Source organism: Homarus americanus, unplaced genomic scaffold, assembly GCF_018991925.1.
Source record: "Homarus americanus isolate GMGI-L3 unplaced genomic scaffold, GMGI_Hamer_2.0 scaffold32583, whole genome shotgun sequence".
Lineage (NCBI taxonomy): Eukaryota > Metazoa > Arthropoda > Malacostraca > Decapoda > Nephropidae > Homarus > Homarus americanus.
In genome coordinates this window covers 25,680,150-25,702,201 of record NW_024713129.1, presented here as the reverse complement: position 1 = coordinate 25,702,201, position 22,052 = coordinate 25,680,150, and the positions used below count along the sequence as shown (strand labels likewise).

The 22,052-nt window shown below is 40.9% G+C and overlaps 1 protein-coding gene across 1 annotated transcript in view; it reads left to right on the top strand.

Moving 5' to 3' along the window:
* Positions 1-22,052, top strand: part of LOC121870553 (dynein axonemal heavy chain 10-like) — a 129,588-nt gene that overhangs the window by 20,049 nt on the left and 87,487 nt on the right. Inside the window, exons 2-4 of the mRNA XM_042372384.1 lie at positions 8,395-8,504; positions 11,172-11,257; positions 18,054-18,275. Coding sequence (XP_042228318.1) covers positions 8,395-8,504; positions 11,172-11,257; positions 18,054-18,275 — 418 coding nt within the window. The remainder of the gene's footprint in view (positions 1-8,394; positions 8,505-11,171; positions 11,258-18,053; positions 18,276-22,052) is intronic.

Sequence of the window (22,052 nt, the reverse complement as noted above, 5' to 3'; positions counted from 1 at the left end):
TCGCTCTTATGTTATCGCTGACGTCATATGGTGTATCGGACTGTGATTGGGTCACGCATCCTTACCTCCCTCTGCCGCTAGCTGTGATTGGTTTAATGTAACATGACGTGCCCTGCCACCAGAGGGAAGGAGTCGCTGACCTACCCAGGCCACTCATTGTTCTCAGTTCTCCGCGTATACAGTTCTCGCTTGTGCCCGCTATTCCTCTCGCAATGGATTCCACTGGACCCCCACCACCCCAGAAAAACCTTGAACCTGGACCAAGCCATGATTATGTGAAGGAAGTCATCGAGTTGGGGAGAAAATCAATCTCATCCATGACAAAGACACAGTCAAGCATCGGCATTAAGTGTCTAATCACCTTCTGTCGAAAATTATGGAGCCGTATGTCCAGATGTATCACGACAACATCAATGCTAGTCGTCAACGTAGTATTACCGACTTCTTCGCCCGCAACCCACCACAACCACAGCCAGCCCAAGTCAGTGATAGTGACCGTGACAATATGGACTTTGAGGAGTTTGTCAGGGAGGCCCTGCAAACCTCTGTGAATAGTGATAGTGATTCACCGGAGGGCAACTAATCTGCCCTCTGCCTTGGAACCAGCCGCCATTCCCGTATGCCGACCCATCTCTTCTACTAACGTAAGTGTTAAACCTTGATTTTTCTTTTACCTGGTACAGTATATTATTCTCTTATTGATATTTCTCTTCTATATTGTGTGTGTGTGTGCATACCATCATAAAGTTAAGATACTATTTTTACTACAACGTAAGTATTGTGTCGGAAAAAGTATATATATATATACACACACACAGTTGTACCCCGCTTTACGCGATTTCTCATATACGCGGTGCCTCGCCAGAACCAACTTTCACTTTCCGCGGTTCATCTACTCATATACGCGTAAAGTATAATTTTTTTTTTATTTAGCTCATAAAATTCATACACATTACCCGGCCAGAATATAATTTACATTGCTGGAATTCTTACAATATGATGATCATTTTGAATATAAACATCATAGATTTTGCATTAGACATACAAATTTTAGATATAATGTTTACTCTGAGTAAATATGTTATCTTTTGTGCAAAATATATGACATTTATATTCAAAATATTCCTGGTCTTACAAGGAATCCAGCAATGTCAATTATATTATCCTAACTTTAGTTTGAGGCATTATTTATTACTAAAAAGGTAAATATTCTGGTTTTCCCACACATTTATCTGGTAGGGAGGGTTGGTGGTGGGTGGGGGGGAGGGAGGGACCGACCGACCATCTGGCACGGTGTGAAGAATATTTTTTTTTTTATTAACTGAAGATATTTGTTTTAGCTCATAAAATTCATACAAATTACCTGGCCAGAATATAATTTACATTGCTGGAATTCTTACAATTTGATGATCATTTTGAATATAAACATCATAGATTTTGCATTAGACATAAAAATTTTAGATATAATGTTTACTCTGAGTAAATATGTTATCTTTTGTGCAAAATAATGACATTTATATTCAAAATATTCCTGGTCTTACAAGGAATCCAGCAATGTCAATTATATTATCCTAACTTTAGTTTGAGGTATTATTTATTACTATACCTTAAAATCTAGTGGTTTTCCTCCCAAAATTTCTCAGAGAGGGAAGAGCCAGCGAGTGTAGTGTGAGAAGAGGGGGAGGGAGTTGAGTCCATTATTTGAATGGACATTAACTTGGCGACTGTATTTCTCTATTTCTCTTAAGTATTAATTGTGTGCATGTACCATCATAAAATTAAGATGTTATTTTTACTAGAACATAGGTATTGTGTCGGAAAAAGTAGAGTTTGGGGGTCAGCCGGTCTCTATTTCATATAATCCCATATGTTATGTTATTCACTTTACGCGTTTCTCACTTTCCTCGGTACCCTGTGGGTTACATTAACCGTGTAAAGTGAGAGCCAACTGTGTGTGTGTGTGTGTATATATATATATATATATATATATATATATATATATATATATATATATATATATATATATATATATATATATATATATATATATATATATATATATACAGATAGACCCGATTATTACTTCGGGATACAATTTTTTTTTTTTTTTTTTCAAATGACACGCATTTTCTATACCGAAACGTTTCCAGTTAATGTAGTCTCCATGTACAATTAGAAAATTATGGGGGCCCCATGTGCATTCAGCTGACTACATTAAAGGTAAATGCTGTCACACTGTAACCATTCCTTATTATTTATTACTTTCACTGTACTGTATCCATTCCTCATTATTCATTACTCCCTCTTTATCGACGGGGGTTACGTTCTGTAAACGGCCGTCGATAAAGAAACCGTCGATACCGTGATGGTTACGTAATTTTTCTAACTATTATTAGCATATGTTGAATAAATGTACCTTTAAGCATTAATGCGTTTCCTTTACACATAACCTTAAATAATAGTGTATAAATAATAATATAATAAGTGGACAAAAATACTAGCAAACTTACGGTTTCATTTATTGAAGTGAACATCGGTCCTTAAAGTAAACAATACAGTACAATATACAGTATATACAAGTGTGATGATTGAGGCTTATTAAAAGCCTGACCAGTCAGATGAGTATGATTAGTCAAGGTCTGCATCTTCTTGAGGGGTGTGGGCAGGTACTGCGTCTTGTTGTTGTGAGGTGCCGGCAGCTTCTACGTCTTGTTGTTGTGAGGTGTCGGCAGGTTCGGCGATGGCAGGCACTCGGCGACTGAAGAAGTTGGTGATGGTGGTCTGTGCTTTCTTGCTTCTCATTTCCCTCTGCAGTTCTATATATGGCAACATAACATTTTCAATAGCTCTCTTTGCTTTAAGGGACCTATCAAGGGAGGGATCAATGTCATAGAGACGAGCAGAGAGGGCCTTACTCATTCTTATTACTTCACCAAGATTATCTAAAGTTAAGTTCTTATTTTCATCATCACTCACTTCATCTTCTGTTTCATCCTGCAGCTCCACTAATTGTTCTAGTTCATCACTTGTAAATGGATCCCCAACATTTCCCAATAACTCTTCTTGCACCTCTGCCGCTGTTAGGTCAGAGAACCCTTCACCTCCAACTTCATTTGCCATAGTTATTATGTTACGTAACTGAGGCTCGGCTGTTGGGAACCCTGTGAATGTTGGGACAATTTCAGGCCACAATTTTTTCCAACATGATCGGACACAGTTCTGCGACAGTTCATTGTGGCTTTCAGCGATGAAGTTTATGCACTGTGCAATATCAAATTTCTTCCACATTTCTCTGGGTGTCACATCAGCATCCTTATCAAGGCACTCACGAATCATGCTGAAAGTCTTCTCTGCATATTTAGCCTTAAACACGACAATGACTCCCTGGTCCATTGGCTGGATGATGGAGGTGGTGTTTTTTGGCAGGAAAACCACCTCAATGTTGGGGTGGGTAGTCTTGAGTTCTTCAGAGTGGCCAGGGCAATTATCTAGATATAATACCACTTTGAACTCCATGCCAAGTTCATCCAGATAATTTTTCACCTCTCTAGCAAAGCAGTTTTTCAGCCAATCCACGCACAAATCAGATGTCATCCACGCTTTCTTGTTGTTCCTATAGAAAACTGGTAGCAAGTTCATGTTTTTATTTTTGAGAGCCCGAGGTCGTGCGGCAGTGTATAACAACATGGGCTTAATCATATGCCCTGCCGCATTCCCACATAGCATCACTGTCACTCGGTCCTTCGCAACTTTAAATCCAGGGGCACTTTTTTCCTCTTTAGAGATGTAGGTTCGGCGTGGCATCTTCTTCCACCATAGGCCTGTCTCATCAGCATTAAAAACTTGTTCCGGCCTATAACCCTTTTGTGCTATGTGGTTAGCAAACTCTGCAGGGTATGCTTCCCCTGCCACAGTGTCTGCTGATGCTGCTTCGCCAGTCACTTTTATATTATGCAGCCCATAACGATGTCTGAATTTCTCGAACCATCCTTTGCTAGCTGCAAATTTTTTCAAATTGTCACCATCACCCTGATTATCACCATCACCCTGATTATCACCATCACCCTGATCATCACCATCACCATCACCAACACCATGATCATCACCTTTAGAAAACTTATCATAAAGTTCCTTAGCTTTCTGCCTAATAAATTTCGAGTCAAGTGGTATGCGGCGGCGGTTTAGGTCCTCTATCCAAATGTTCAGTGCTTTTTCCATTTTAATGAGGGCATCATCACGCACATGGCTTGTCACTTTTGATGTCACTGGTGCACTTGAAGCTAAAGCGTGCTTCAGATCCTTTGCACGTCGTTTAATTCCACGCACACTGGATTCGTTGAGCCCAAAGTGGCGGCCAACAGCTGCATAGCTCATACCGCTGTCGAGTTGTTTCAGCACTTCATTCTTCTCATTCAGCGTCAGCACTCGTCTTGCCCTCTTAGGTGTAGATCCAGAGGGAGCAGCAGGTCGTTTGGGAGGCATGGTGATATAAATTGATGTGATGAACCACCAGCAAAAGTTGAAAATCAAAGACTGTTGCCCACGCGGCTTGGCTGATGTTTGTGTTCAGGGAAGGCGGGCCGCGGGTAGACGCTAGTCACGCCACTAGTGCCGCCTAGCGGCGAAAGTACAAATAAGGCCCGCAGAGTTCAAATAAAGCCAAAATAAAAATCCGGCTAAATAATCCGTCGATAATCTATGTCGGACTTACGACCATGTCGGACTTACGCCCTGGATTTGGGTCCCTAACCCCGTCGTAAGTCGGGGTCTATCTGTATATATATATATATACTGTTCTACATATAAGACCCTGGTTGTAGCTGTAGTAAAATTAATATGGTTGTTTTAAGTAATGTTATTAAGTGGAACAATAGAAGTATCTAACGATAATGGTAAAGAAAAAAGAGAGATCGCGTATGTAAGTGCGCACATGTGAAAACATTTCGTCATTACTCTAAATAAGAATATGAAAGCAACTCTAATTTACCGTTCATATACAGCTAGACCCCAACTTACGACTACATGGACTTACGTCCATTGGTACTTTCGACCTGCTTTGACCGTACGTCCGTCGGGACATACGACTGCTACCGTCGTGACCAAAAATATTTTCAAATGACGCCCGCATTTTCTATACCGAAACGTTTCCTTCCCGGGCGAGAGGATGGCGCGTCTCAGGTCGTCTCTTGGGTACACTCACTCAGTGGAGCGCTTTGTTTGTGTATTGTATCCTATACTGATCGCGCTGTGAACTTTCGTTATTATTGTATTTAATTGACTTTATAATGACTGGAAAGTGTAAAAGTGAGAGTGCTGGTGGTGTTCCAAGGAAAAGGAGACAGACAATTACTTTTGAGATGAAAATGAAGATAATAACACAGCATGAGAATGGAAAAACTGTAGCAACAATCTCAAGTGACCTAGGTTTCTCACACTCGACTATATCCACTATTCTGAAGAACAAGGAACGTATTCGTGAAGTAGTGAAAGGAACAACACCTATAAAGGGAACTATAATATCAAAGAGAAGACAAGGTCCTATTCACGATATGGAAAAATTATTGGTGATATGGATAGAATACCAGATACAGAAGTGTGTACCCTTAAGCGTTCTAACCATACAGGCTAAAGCAAGAAGCCTGTTCCAAAGCCTGAAGGAGCAGGCAGGAGATGAATGTGATCAAACCTTTACAGGAAGTCATGGGTGGTTTGATAGATTTAAAAAACGCTACAGTCTACACAATGTTAAGGTGAGTGGAGAGGCAGCTAGTGCCGATGTTGGTGCTGCCGAAGCTTTTAAGGAGGAGTTAGATGATGTGATTGTGGAAGGGAATTATTTGCCTGAGCAAATATTCAATGTGGATGAGACTGGATTATTGTGGAAACGCATGCCTGAGCGGACATACATCCACAAAGAGGCAAAAACAATGCCCGGATTCAAGGCATTCAAGGACAGAATTACACTTCTGTTGGGGGGGAATGTTGCTGGTTTCAAGCTAAAGCCCTTCATGATCTATCATTCAGAGAACCCCAGGGCTTTTAAACATGTCAGCAAGCACACACTGCCAGTGTTTTATCGCAGTAACAAGAAAGCCTGGATGACCCTAGTACTGTTTGAGGATTGGTTCATGACTTGTTTCATTCCACGAGCCAAGGAGTATTGTCTGCAACAACAGATTCCATTCAAGATTTTACTGATTTTGGATAATGCTCCGGGACACCCACCACACCTGGACGACATGCACCCTGATGTTAAGGTAGTGTACATTCCACCTAACACTACCTCTATCATCCAACCCATGGATCAAGGTGCTATTGCTGCCTTTAAAGTGTATTATTTATGCACGACCTTCGCTCAGGCTGTTGCTGCTACTGAAGGTGAGAAAATGCTCAGACAGTTTTGGAAGGAGTACAACATTTTGTCATGTATAAAGAACATTAGTGCAGCATGGGATCAGGTTACAAAACATTTCATGAATGGAAAATGGAAGAAAATCCTGAAAAGATATGTGCACAGTTTCAAAGGATTTAATGAAAATGAAGTTATTTCGGATATTAGTAACAAGATAGTGGAGTTAGGTAAACAGCTGGAGTTAGAAATTGATATTGTAGATGTTGGACAGTTGGTTGAAAGTGTAGCAGAAGAGCTCAGTAACGAGGATCTTATTGAACTAGATGCACAGAAAATTGCAGAGGAAGAAGAGACAAAATGTAGAAGAAGAACCTGCACCCCCCAAAAAGTTTTCAGTGAAACAAATGGCAGAGGCATTTGCTACAATTAATGAAGCAATGCAAATGTTTGATGGCATGGATCAAAACTATGAGCGTTATTCCAAAGTTGACAGAACGATCCAAGATGCACTTGCTTGTTACAGAGAAATTTATAATGAAAAGAAAAAGCAAACTGTGCAGTCTAAATTGGACATCTATTTCAAGAAGTCCCCCAGTGCTGTCTCCTCACGCCCCACCAGTGCTGCCTCTTCACTCCCTCAAGATGATCCAATACCTTCAACCAGCAAGTTTTTACAGCACATAAACCTGTCTGAAGGAAGCGACATTGATGACCCACCCAGCCCTGTCTCCTCTTCTGCTTCTTCCAATTAATATAGTCTCCATGTATCCTGTAAATAGAAAATTATGGGGGGCCCTGTGTGCATTCAGCTGACTACATTTAAGGTAAGTGCTGAGGCACACTGTATCCATTCCTCATTATTTATTACTTTTACTGTACTGTATCCATTCCTCATTATTTATTACGTTTAGTGTACAGTATTTCATTGTAGATTTTAAATTTTTTTTTTTTTTTTAAATTTTGAATTATTTTTTTTATTTATTTATTTATTTTTTTTTTTTATCTATGTCGGACTTAGGACCTGGATTTGGGTCCCTAACCCCGTCGTAAGTAGGGGTCTAGCTGTATATTTTAATTAATGTTTCTGAATTTTTGTTATTGAATTAATGTTTGTGTGTGCAAAATGAACAATAAAATTCATTAATGATACGTGGAATATTAACACGAAGAGACGAGACGGTTGCCGGCATTGTTTTCGTTAATGCTTACAAAACCAGTGACTGATTGGTTCTACATATAAAACAAGAAAACAAGACCCTGGTTGTAGCTGTAGTAAAATTAATGTAAAAAAATTAATAAGCTTGTTTGAAGTAATGTTATTTAATGTTAATAAAATGGAACAATATAAGTAGCTAACCATTAATGGTAAAGAAAAAAGTGAGACTGCATGTCTGTAAGTGCGCACATGTGAAAATATATCGTCATTACTCTACATAAGAATATGAAAGCAACACTTATTTACTGTCGTATATATTGAAGGGTTAAATGTTGTACTCTGTATAGACAAGCAGAGAGAGAGAGAGAGAGAGCAGCCGAACTGCCAGATATAAACAAACCTTAATTTCCCGCGGCTTTGTTGTTGTTTTTTTTACGGGGATTAGCCCACCCGGGCATAGGTCACTGATTCACATTGGGGCCTTAGGGGCGAAAATTTAATACTCCTGTAATAATAATAATAATAATTCAGAGAAGTTATAAAAAAAAGAAAAAAAGAGCTGCCTATCTACCTATTGGACAAACTAAAATCGTTCCGGATCACGGGAGTTTCCGGACCACAGAATGCCGGACTAGAGAGGTACAACCTGTGTGTGTGTGTGTGTGTATATATATATATGTATATATATATATGTATATATATATATGTATATATATATATATATATATATATATATATATATATATATATATATATATATATATATATATATATATATATATATATATATATATATATATATATATATATATATATATATACACACACGAGTGAGAACAGTATTAGGAACAAGGAAGATCTAATAGAAGCATGTTTTGTTATTCAGGTTCCTGGATGAGGCAGCAGCGGGTGCCTGTCTGTTTTTCTGGCAGGAACAAGACCTCAACAATGACCTGGATGCCCCAACTGCCCCTTATCCTGCAGTCTCCAATACTGGTAACTTGATGAACATAGTTTGACACTTTCCCTGGCTTCTATACTAGTTGTCTGATAGAATAGGGTAATTGTTAGTCTTTCCCCAAATCCCTATTTTGATAATGAGAAATTAATTTTCTGATGTATTTTGGCGTTTCTTCCAGATGTGACCTTCGTTTCTTGTGGAAACGAACTTTCTTTTTTTTTTTTTTTTTTTTCTTTTTTAGAAAATTGAAAGACACCCAAAATGGCTATTTTCACAAGAAACGAAGGTCAAATTTTACTGAATCACATTAAAATATACCAGAAAAGCAATTTCTCATATCAAATGAAGGAAACCTTACCAAACCTAGCCTAATCTAAACTAACCTAACCCAATCTAACCTAACTTAACCCCCTCTCCCCTGGTGAGACCATTGGTTAGCTGGGGGTGAAGCCGAATCACCCCGGTGATGCCGCTGGCTACCCCACCAAGGCATGTAGGGCCTATTTCTTACTAGCAAAACATCAGGTTTTAGCTTGGCGTGATTCTTGTCTGTGAAAACCAGGTAGTCATTTCTGCTACAATGCGTGTTTTGTCAACGTGAACTGGCTATAACGTGATTGATGAATAGAAGAACGATATTTGTAAAATGCGTGTTGGCTGTAACGCGATTCCACTCGAATGTTTTAAGTGTACTGTCGTTTGGCACGGGGTTATGCAGTGTTTACAGTTCACGTTCGACATCACATGTTCAATTGATTCATGTGTTTTGTTTGTGAAGTGTTATTTGATAGGGACTATAAATTTCATCCATTTTTTGCAAATTTAGCTGTTCCCATAAATACTGTATGAAAAAAAAAATGTTTCGCAGTGCAGACTAATAGCTTTTTACACCAGCGCTTTCTGTTTCCATCACACGATCAGTTGAAACACTTGGGTTGTTTTGAAGCGTCCTCAGTGATTTTTGCTTACTATTTCTCCAATTTTGTGGTATTAACTGTGAATATGGAAAAGAAGAATACAGTATCTCCAAGAAGCGTTCTGGTAATCGCATTCCCGGTGGTAATCGTAAAAGAAAGGCTATAACACTTGAAGAGAAGCTTGATGTTATCAAGCGTTTTCAATGTATGGAAAGAACATGTGACATTGTGCTTGCAACGGGAATAGCTAAATTTGCAAAAAAAAAGGATTCTTTGTGTTAGGCTAACTACAAAATTTTTTTCGATATCGAGGAATCTGCACTTAACCCTATTTTCTCCATAAGCCCTGTTATTTCTTTTGCGCAAATTTCTACAACACGAGGTTTTACAAGAACACAACTATCGCATTGTAGCAGAACTGACTGTACCCTTAAATTCGGATACCTCAAAATTTTACCGCTTTAGTTTTCTGGCTATGGGGTCTCGGGAATGCTCATCTGTTTTTTCTGTAAAATTACTGCTTAACACACTTTGGGCACTGTCTAGCTCTTGGTAACACTCCATGCTTCTGGAATATTTCAAGTGCACCTTCTTGGTTGTGGTAAGTGTCCACTATTTCTTTAAAATGTTTCAGGTTGTACTGGGAGCAAACATCTGCCATGGCTACTTTGGAAAAAGTGGCGGGTGTGAAGGAGATTAAGATTGATACCAATTTTTAAAATCTGTCTTTATTACGTGGTGTTGCGTAAGTGTAGATAATGGCTGGTTCCATGATGTCATGGTAAACAGACTCTGAATCACCATTTACACAGTGAAAGTAATTTATTTTTTTATGAGCATTAGCCCTCCAGGGCACAGGTCATTTATGACCCACATCAAGGCCTTGGGGCCAAAAATATTATAAAATAATAATAATAATTAAATTAATAAAAAACAATAAAATTAAATAACAATTATAATAAGGTAAGGCCGTGGGTTCGTAACACACGTCTTGCCCGCAGTGCCCACCATTTCTCTGTGGATATCGGTTACACGAGAATAACCCGTTATAGTACCTCCTTCTTTCCTCACACAGCCAAACTGTGGAATGCTTTGCCTTCTTCTGTGTTTCCATGCTCTTACAATCTGTCTCACTTTAAAAAGCTGGTTTTCTGGCATCTTCGTGGTGTAGATTAATACAGTATAACCTTTTTTTCTATATTTTCAATTTCTTTCCGTTCTTTTTTTCGCCCCCCAGGCTGTTGTGGGTCGTTTGACCTGTGCCCGGGTTGGCTAATTCCCGTAAAAAAAAAAACTAATAAAAATTAATACTTAATAATAATAATAAAAATAATTATATTAATAATAATAATAATAATAATAATAATAATAATAATAATAAGCCACAAATAAATATAACAAAATTAAAAGTCAAGAGTGAGAAACAAAATGTGTGTTGTGTTGTCAAAGTAAGAGAAACATCTGAGACCCTGCAGTTGTGTGGAAATGAGGCTGAAAGTCAGATCAACAACCTGGGACTTGGTCACATATGGCAGCAGGGTCTACCATATGACAAAACATTATGCTTCCAATATCTTCCCACTACTCTTACAAAAATTGCTATTCTTAAAAATTGTTTCATTTTTAAAAATAGAACATATCTATAAGGGTTAGAAAATGAAATTACATTAAGGGGAAAAGATAATATTAACCTAGAATAGTTATGGTTTTAGGTAAACGATCTTGCTACACGACAAGCAAGTCGGTTGAGCATGTGTTTGCTAATTTTAAATATATTGCCCTCAGCCACGATGACGTTTTCCTGGAAGTTTGATGATAACGCCGTCGACGACACCGATGATGACAATGGAGATCATGGATTTGTTGTGGAGGTGAGTGTGTGTGTGTGTGTGTGTGTTTAGTTCCTGAGGTGCAGGCATTCGTATACGTGGCCCGCAAACGTTTGGTACTGAAGTTGACTCTGCCCTCGAGGGTAGGGTGAAATATTTTGCAGGTTACTTAGTACCATCAATATTTGTATTCGAAATATGGTATTATTAATATCATTTTGGTTATCCAGCTAATGTTTTTTTTTTTGTAGTAGTTCACACGACATTCCTACCCTAAATCTTTTATCATATTCGAAAAAGACGTCTAATTTTAAGATATCTGTACTTTTCTTCTATTATATTACCGTCAGAAACGTATAATAACGGAGATAGCGCAGGCCAAATCTTTCTCTATTTAATTCCATTAATCTTCAGTCATTATTGCCGACCTGACTTCCCACTCAGCGTGTTGCCTTCATAAATCGTCATGCGCATGTGTTCCCCTACACGTCATGCGGCCAATCAAAAGCGTTTTTTTTTTTGCCACCAGTTAAAATGAATTGTGGCTTCTGCTTTTAGAAGTCGTGGTATTTTTTCCCAATCAGATTCGATTGTGTTGTTATGGGTCATGCGGGTCGGATCGTGTTGCGTCTCTGTAACAAAGTGTGTTGGCATTCGAGCCTTCGTTGTTGAGCGGCACATATTGGACAGTGATTACATAAGAGCGTGAAGATCGTCTTAGTGATGTGAATGTGTAAATCGATGTAGGACTTTTAAGATTAATAGCATTAGTATATTTGAAAATTCACTTAACACCGACTGGAGGTACAGCCTAGGTCGCACGGTTGGGAGGCATACAACCTTAAAATCATTGCCATATGACAAGACTTTAATTTTTTTATTTTTTGAGTTGTGCTCATGGCTGTGATTGACCATCAAAGGTCTACCAGAGAGTGTAGTATTACGCCTTTAGTTAAGACAGTTCATAGTGACATCAGCGACCACAGAGGAGGTTGTAAATAATTTCAATTAAGGCAACACTGCCAGCAGTAACCAAGTCATATTATTGATGCCACAAAGAGTTTTACTTTCTTTTGTGTGTGTGTGTGTGTGTGTGTGCACTTTCTCAAGGACTGAAATTGTACCTACAATCCACCATTCACGGAGATACATTGTACACAGAGATAGCTCATAGTGATATATTCGTTGATGAGAACTGAAAAAGAGAACATAAGTAAATAATAGTTAAAAACAAAAACAAAACAAGCCGGGCTATCTACAACGGCATTTTATTACAGCCACAAAGAAAGTTTTTTGTGTGTGTTTCTAAAGGACCGAGTGGGCATATGGTCTGTCATTCATAGCAAGATACAGTGTACATAGGGAGAGCATATAGAGAGCAACAAATCGTCAATGAGAACTGAAAAAAAGGAAAAATAGAAGACAACTCAAACTGTCGTGGATGGCAATACTGGACGAACGAGAGTGCTATAGTGGATTACCTGCCGTGAGGGAAGCACAACATTCATCGCCTCCACACACCCTTTTTCTCCCTCTTCTCCCACACAGTGTGTATATAGACAGTTGTATCCAGCGACCGGCTCATCCACGCCATCGCCGTTGTCTCACATGAGGCATGCACCGCCCGTTCTGCCTCACATGTGCTAAGCAACCCTGCAGACAACAAGTCTCCTACACCGCCTGGAGGGAAGGGGGAGTATTGTAGTGGATTTCTCCCCTACAAACGCTGTTTGTCGCTGAGTAGCCGACCCCACCAATTCCCCAGTGTATGCCTCGTGGTCTAGGTCAACCAGCGCCGCCATACATCACGGAGCGGGGGTCAACTACTAAGCCACACCTACCCCCGCTATTTAAGACCTGACCTCGTGGTGACCTGCCTCTTTCTACCTACAGCCGCAGCCAGCAACACCACCACCACCTCCTCCTCCGCCGCTGCCTGGCGGTCCTCGCTCCTCCTCCGCCTGCCTGGCAGTCCTCTCTCCCGCCGGCGAGCATGCTGACCCACAGGCTGGTCCTCCTCTGAGCACCCTCACCAACCAGCTCTCTCTACATCACGCTTGTAACCATGCTGCCTTCCCAGCACCAAGCTGCATTGTACATCTAATACAACATGTATATAGAGAGCACATTGTGAGTTTCCTTTCTCCATCCCATCCTGAGTGTGAACCAAACATCTTGAACCCCACAAATGGTGACTCCCGGAGATTCGCACTCACACAGGATGGAGGAGAAACTGATCACGCTCCCAGTCTTCAAGCAGCATGGAAGACTGGCTTATCCACACAGAAGCAGCTCTCATCGGCTCTACAACTACTGTCTCTACACCACAGGTTAGACACCGTAGAGCAGCTCTGCTACTCTAAGCAGACACCAGCTCCTCTTCCTGCCCCAAGCACCTCGTCCTACCGACCCCAGCACACCCGTCCTGACTCAGACGCCGACCCCGGCCCAGCAGTAACCTCTGCCGCCCCTGACGCGGCCTCTGTTCCTGAGTGCGGACCCACACACCCCTCTTTTCTCCCTCAGGTATTCCCTGCTAATGTCCTGCACCCTGCTGCTGTCGTGGACCCAGCTGCTGTCACGAGCCCTCATCCGCTTCTGCTGACGCAGCCCCTGCTCCTGACCCAGGCCCACACACCCTAGCAGGTGCATCTGACGACTCTGTACCTGCCGTGAGGGAAGAACAACATTCATCGCCTCCACACACCCTTTTTCTCCCTCTCTTCTCCCACAGACATTGTGTATATAGACAGTTGTATCCAGCGACCGGCTCATCCACGCCATCGCCGTTGTCTCACATGAGGCATGCACCGCCCGTTCTGCCTCACATGTGCTAAGCAACCCTGCAGACAACAAGTCTCCTCCACCGCCTGGAGGGAAGGGGGAGTATTGTAGTGGATTTCTCCCCTACAAACGCTGTTTGTCGCTGAGTAGCCGACCCCACCAATTCCCCAGTGTATGCCTCGTGGTCTAGGTCAACAAGCGCCGCCATACATCACATTGTGAGTTTCCTTTCTCCACCCCATCCTGAGTGTGAACCAAATATCCTGAACCCCACAGTGCCGTGAAGTTAAGATCAGCAGAGGGCAGCTAAGTTTATTATTTTTTTCTTCTTTTTAAACAACATTGAATTGCCATAAGGGCATGATGACTCCCGCATCTCACTTCACTTAGACTTCAATTAGTAGATGTGATTATAAAGGAAGTCATCCCACTGAGGGGTAACTCTCTTGGTCAGAAACAATTAATTGGCTAGCCCGGTGGGTGGGTGGTACTAATCATAGCACCATATATATGCAAGCAGCAAACCTATGGGGCTTTTAAAGGGACCCTGATGCTAAAGCCCTACTACCAAGACACAGATTAGAAGCAATTATCATAGTAATAATAAAGATCAATATTTTTATTGATATTAAGGCTGAGTAGATCTGTACAGAGTCTGCACCATGAAGGGTATGGAATCAGGGGCTGAAGCGGCATCAGGAAATCTGTTGACATGTGATTACTGCAGGGTGACGTCTGATGTAGATTGTACGGGCCTGACAAATGCAGAGTTTAGAACGGTACAGAATGCGGTAAAGCAGAAAGGCTGTTGTTGGTATTGCCCTGACTGCATAATCAAGGTGAAAGAGGCAACTGCAAGCCATAAGGGAATGAGTTCCCTAGGGACGAAAATAGATGAAGCTGGATTCTTGCTGGTTGCCAAACTAGAACAAGTTGGGAAAGAGATCCTTGCTAAGACTGAGGAAGTGAAGAGGAGTTATGCTCAGGCCTTAACGGGGCCACAGAAAGTGGCGGAGAGTAATGCAGGATCAGAGCAGTTTGCTGGACCAGGACCTCGCGTGTCTCTCTCCATGGTCCTCACCACTCACCCACTCACACTCTGGTGTGTACACCTGTTCTCATGAGATTTTCAGAGTCACTGAGAGTAACCAAATGTGTTTACTGGCCTGATTGACCTTTGTACTAACACACTTTACAAAACTTATTATGGCTTCCACACATATACTTTCTTAGATATTGTAACTATGCCTTATAATTACACACCTTAATTCTAAATTACTTAGTAAAAGGTACAATAAGTGTCTGCTCAGGTTTTGGTAAATTTCTTTACACATTACCTCAAAACTGTGGCCCTCAGGGTATTTTGGCTCCAGAACAAACAAAAGCCTTGGTTCTTGGCTTGAGTATATCCACTTCACTTTATTCCCAATGTATGGGTCATCCCCCTCACTTTGCAATTATTTATCACTTCCATAAGATTCATGAATCACTGCACTGTTCGTGGCTATTGGTCACAAGGTAACGATGTGCATTCAACTCACACCAAGGTAAATAAGATACAAGGTATTTACTTTGAGTATAGTTTACAGGTCAACCCCAACACGTCCCATATGTCTGATACATTTATAATTTTCCTAGATCATTGTTTTCCTATATTTTCATCTGACACCTGAGGTAGGTATGTTTACTAATTGTACACAGACGTAAATACCATAACCTTCATACCCGGTCACACATATGCACAATATTACACTAGTACGTACCAATTGGGCCTTCCCAACCATCATAGAGCCTTGAGTTCTCCCTTAATACTATTGAGATTATATGCACGGACACTGGTATAATTTGTATAAAACAACATGCAGCATATGAATTACCCCAAATGTTTACCATTTTCTGTGACACTACCCAATATAAAACTTAGATACTGTACTCCCTTAGTATGGTGAGTTTGAATCCTATGCACCTGTAATATGAATCGGAAGAGATTAAAGGGACCAGTACTATTGTGCACAGTACATCAGCACAGATGGAGCAAGAAGTGACTATCTTCATTTTCTCAACAAAGAAAGGAAGGTTGCGAGTACTGTACTGATGAAATGTACCATACGTGTGATGCTTATAAAACAGTACACTCTAGAAAGTGTGTGTGTAGGAATATTACTCTTACCAGGATGGTACAAGATATTGAAACTGTAGCAAGCAAGCAAGCTCGATCCTCCATCTCCTGACTGTATCGTTCTTGATTTTCCCAGATGGTTTAGAATCGAACATAAAAGTAACTGATTTTTGGTCAGTAATCAGGGTAAAATGACATCCAGTCAGGTAATGACGCCACTTACACAGCGACTCTACGATGGCATGTGCTTCCTTTTCTATGACTGAATGCTTCTGTTCACCTGCATTTAATGTTCAGGAGAAGAAGCAACGGGTCTGCCACCCTGGTTCAAAGTAGCAGCTATTGCTAGATCTGGAGTGTGCCATGGCATTTTCAATTTCAGTTTTCGGTTTACTAAATGCTTTTTGAGCATCTTCAGTTAATGGAAACATCCTGGCTTGCACAAGAGGTGCAAATTTTTTTGAGATGTTTGTGATCCATTGGGATTAGTAAGAAAACATACCTGTGGCAGGATGCAGAGTTCATGTTCTGAGGAAGAGGAAGTTCCTGTATTGAACGAAGCCTTTGTGGATCAAGCTTAATCTTGCCTCCAGAAAGGGTATAGCCCAAGAGGTTCACAGATGTGGTAGAAAATGAACACTTATCAAGGTTAAATGTTAAGTTGTGTGTTTTGGCAGCCTCCACAAACTTATGAAGATTTGTATCATGCTCCGCTAAATTCTTCCCTCAAATGGTGATGTTATCTAGATAGGCAAAGGTATCCAAAAGAGAGTTTCTAGTGTTAAACTGGTCTATCAAACCCTGAAAACATGCAACTCCATTAGTAACTCCGAAGGGTATTCTGATGAAACTGGTAAAGTCGCCCACAAGTCTCAAATGCAGTGTATGGTTTGTATTTGTCTTGAAGAGGAACTTGATAGTAGGCAGATTTCAGATCAACAGTACTAAGGAATTGGTATTACTTTTACTTTTATCCTGTTAGCTGCTTGGGCGATCGGTCACGTCTCTTTTCATTTATATTCTTCACCAAAAGATCGGCTCGCTAGCCGCCCGGGCGATCGGTCACGTCTCTGTCACGCACTGTTGGCAAATACTGGGCATGCACCGGCTCCTGAATGTACCTGAACCCGCTCCAGTGTTGGTCAAGTCTTCTCTTGAAAGAGCTCACACTCGATGCCGTCACAACACTCATCTACCCTTGGCAGTAGATATGCGTCTAGTCGGGTAAAACGGTTTATTGTCTGCGAATAATCCACAACCATTCGTTTTCTATGTTGTTCGTCCCTTATAACTATGACCTGAGCTCGTCACGGTGAAGTGCTGGATTCAATATTACCTTTAGAAAGAAACCTCCTTATCTTTGACTCTATGAACTGTCCATCCTGAATACTGTACTGTACTGTATAAAGTGTATTAACATTTAAATTAAGCAGAAATCTTTTTTGGTGTTCTACTTGTGCTTATGTATAGAAATAATAATTTTATCGTGATTACTCATACAAAGCTGTTTGAAGATAATTTATTTAAAATGCTAATGCAACAAATTCTACCTTTTTATTTCAAATAGCAAGTTTGCTGTGATACAATATGTACACTGTGGTGCAGTCAATTGTAGTGAGGTAACAGAACAAACCCCCAAATTTCTTTTGGGAGAGCTTTTTACCAAGGGTTTGAACATGTACTGTACAGCATAAATATTGTATTAAATTTTACGGGGTTCATTTAATGTGATAATAGTGCTTTATTGTGCTTACAGTATGATAATTGTGTGTACTGTAGTATGTACAGTATGATAGCTGTTTGTGTTATGTGGAGATTATAATATGTTAACTGTGTGTTGTGTGCACTGTATGAGTTTTGTGTGTGTCATATGAGTATAGTATGATAGCTGTGTGTGTGTTATGTATACATTACTAAAATGTGTGTGTTGGTCAGACATATACACAGGTGGTGGGCGCGGACTTGGTACTGCAGGTGCAGGAGGGAGCGTTCCCTCCAGTGGTGGGGTGCCCAGGAGTACTGCTGAAGAAGGTGGCGGAGGGCACCGTGCAGGATGTGTCTGACACCACTCAGGCCCAGGAGCTCCTCCCCCACTTCCTACATGTCACTTACCTCCATGCACACACCCATCTTACCCTTTACTCCATATTCAATGAGGTTATTGTAACAAACAAGTACTACTTATTAGTTTTAAAATACAAGTATTGTTACTTGTACAACCAAATAGGTGTAAGACACAAGTACAATACCACCAGGTAGATGTAGCACAAGTACAGTACTACCAAATAAGTGTAAGACGCATCTACAGTACTACCAGGTAGATGTAGCACAAGTACAGTACTACCAGGTAGATGTAGCACAAGTACAGTACTACCAGGTAGATGTAGCACAAGTACAGTACTACCAGATAGATGTAGCACAAGTACAGTACTACCAGGTAGATGTAGCACAAGTACAGTACTACCACGTAGATGTAGCACAAGTACAGTACTACCAGATAGATGTAGCACAAGTACAGCACTACCACGTAGATGTAGCACAAGTACAGTACTACCAGGTAGATGTAGCACAAGTACAGTACTACCACGTAGATGTAGCACAAGTACAGTACTACCAGATAGATGTAGCACAAGTACAGTACTACCACGTAGATGTAGCACAAGTACAGTACTACCAGATAGATGTAGCACAAGTACAGTACTACCACGTAGATGTAGCACAAGTACAGTACTACCAGATAGATGTAGCACAAGTACAGTACTACCACGTAGATGTAGCACAAGTACAGTACTACCAGATAGATGTAGCACAAGTACAGTACTACCACGTAGATGTAGCACAAGTACAGTACTACCAGATAGATGTAGCACAAGTACAGTACTACCACGTAGATGTAGCACAAGTACAGTACTACCAGATAGATGTAGCACAAGTACAGTACTACCAGATAGATGTAGCACAAGTACAGTACTACCCACGTGGAATGTAGCACAAGCACAGTACTACCAGATAGATGTGGCACAAAGTACGAAGTACTACCCAGGCAGATGTAGCACAAGTGGCAGTACTACCAGATAGATGTAGCACAAGTGCAGTACTACCAGGTGAATGTAGCACAGAGTACAGTACCAAATAAGTGTAAGGCATCTACAGTACTACCCGCGTAGATGTAGCACAAGTACCCAGTACTACCAGATAGATGTAGCACAAATTACAGTACTACCACGTAGATGTAGCACAAGTACAGTACTACCAGGTAGATGTAGCACAAGTACAGTACTACCACGTAGATGTAGCACAAGTACAGTACTACCAGATAGATGTAGCACAAGTACAGTACTACCAGGTAGATGTAGCACAAGTACAGTACTACCAGGTAGATGTAGCACAAGTACAGTACTACCAGGTAGATGTAGCACAAGTACAGTACTACCACGTAGATGTAGCACAAGTACAGTACTACCAGGTAGATGTAGCACAAGTACAGTACTACCACGTAGATGTAGCATAAGTACAGTACTACCAAATAGGTGTAGCACAAGTACAGTACTACCACGTAGATGTAGCACAAGTACAGTACTACCAGGTAGATGTAGCACAAGTACAGTACTACCAAATAGGTGTAGGACACAAGTACAGTACTACCAGGTAGGTGTAGCACAAGTACAGTACTACCAGGTAGATGTAGCACAAGTACAGTACTACCAGGTAGATGTAGCACAAGTACAGTACTACCAGGTAGATGTAGCACAAGTACAGTACTACCAGATAGATGTAGCACAAGTACAGTACTACCAGGTAGATGTAGCACAAGTACAGTACTACCAGGTAGATGTAGCACAAGTACAGTACTACCAGATAGATGTAGCACAAGTACAGTACTACCAAATAGGTGTAGCACAAGTACAGTACTACCACGTAGATGTAGCATAAGTACAGTACTACCAGGTAGATGTAGCACAAGTACAGTACTACCAGATAGATGTAGCACAAGTACAGTACTACCAGGTAGATGTAGCACAAGTACAGTACTACCACGTAGATGTAGCACAAGTACAGTACTACCAGGTAGATGTAGCACAAGTACAGTACTACCACGTAGATGTAGCATAAGTACAGTACTACCAAATAGGTGTAGCACAAGTACAGTACTACCACGTAGATGTAGCACAAGTACAGTACTACCAGGTAGATGTAGCACAAGTGTAGTACTACCAGGTAGATGTAGCACAAGTACAGTACTACCAGGTAGATGTAGCACAAGTACAGTACTACCACGTAGATGTAGCACAAGTACAGTACCACCAGGTAGATGTAGCACAAGTACAGTACTACCAGGTAGATGTAGCACAAGTGTAGTACTACCAGGTAGATGTAGCATAAGTACAGTACTACCAGGTAGATGTAGCACAAGTGTAGTACTACCAGGTAGATGTAGCACAAGTACAGTACTACCAGGTAGATGTAGCATAAGTACAGTACTACCAGGTAGATGTAGCATAAGTACAGTACTACCAGGTAGATGTAGCACAAGTACAGTACTACCAGGTAGATGTAGCACAAGTGCAGTACTACCAGGTAGATGTAGCACAAGTACAGTACTACCAGGTAGATGTAGCACAAGTACAGTACTACCACGTAGATGTAGCACAAGTACAGTACCACCAGGTAGATGTAGCACAAGTACAGTACTGGGTAGATGTGGCACAAGTACCCAGTACTACCGGGTAGATGTAGCACAAGTGCAGTACTACCAGGTAGATGTAGCACAAGTACAGTACTACCAGACGGATGTAGCACAAATGCAAGTACTACCAGGTAGATGATGGCACAAGTGCAATTATACCAAGGGTAGATGTAGCACAAATGCAGTACTACCAAATAGATTAGCAGGACGCACAAGTACAGTACTACCCAGGTAGATGTGGCAGTGCAGTACTACCAGGTAGATGTGGCACAAGTACAGTGATACTGCAGGTAGATGTAGCACAAGTATGGTGCTACCAGGTAAGATGTGGCACAAGTGCAGTACTACCGGGTTGGTGTAGCACCAGAATTGCAGTACTACCACGTAGATGTAGCACAAGTACAGTACTACCAGGTAGATGTAGCACAAGTACAGTACTACCAGGTAGATGTAGCACAAGTACAGTACTACCAGGTAGATGTAGCACAAGTACAGTACTACCAGGTAGATGTAGCACAAGTACAGTACTACCAGGTAGATGTAGCACAAGTACAGTACTACCAGGTAGGTGTAGCACAAGTACAGTACTACCAGGTAGGTGTAGCACAAGTACAGTACTACCAGGTAGATGTAGCACAAGTACAGTACTACCAGGTAGATGTAGCACAAGTACAGTACTACCAGGTAGATGTAGCACAAGTACAGTACTACCAGGTAGGTGTAGCACAAGTACAGTACTAACAGGTAGGTATTATAAACAGGTACTACCCTAAGGGAGAAATAATAATGGAATTACATTATTTTCTAGAAAGTTACTAAAAGTTTAAGTTTTGAGGACTAAACGTCTGAAAGTCATGAACACATTTCTGGCACTGTGCTTTATTTATAGGCACAAGATATGGGTATGGCAGCTGTATATGAAACGTCAATGTCAATTGGTATGGCAGCCCTATGTGCTTGATTGATGGGCAGACTATACACTGAGAGGGCCTTCTTTCTGGTTAACCAAATCTAGAACCTCTATCGACACACACTGTCTGTGCAGCTACCGTACCCATATCCAGTGTGATTTTTGGTGTATGGCTGCCGTACCTATATCCACTATGTTATTTACAAAGCATATAATGTACTAACTCAACTGAATTAAAATATTGTCAAAATGAAGGAAGTTGAAAATTAAAACTTTAGGTCATTACTTGACCCATACAGCTTGCACTACTGTCCACTTGTATAGAGTTCCTTAGTAA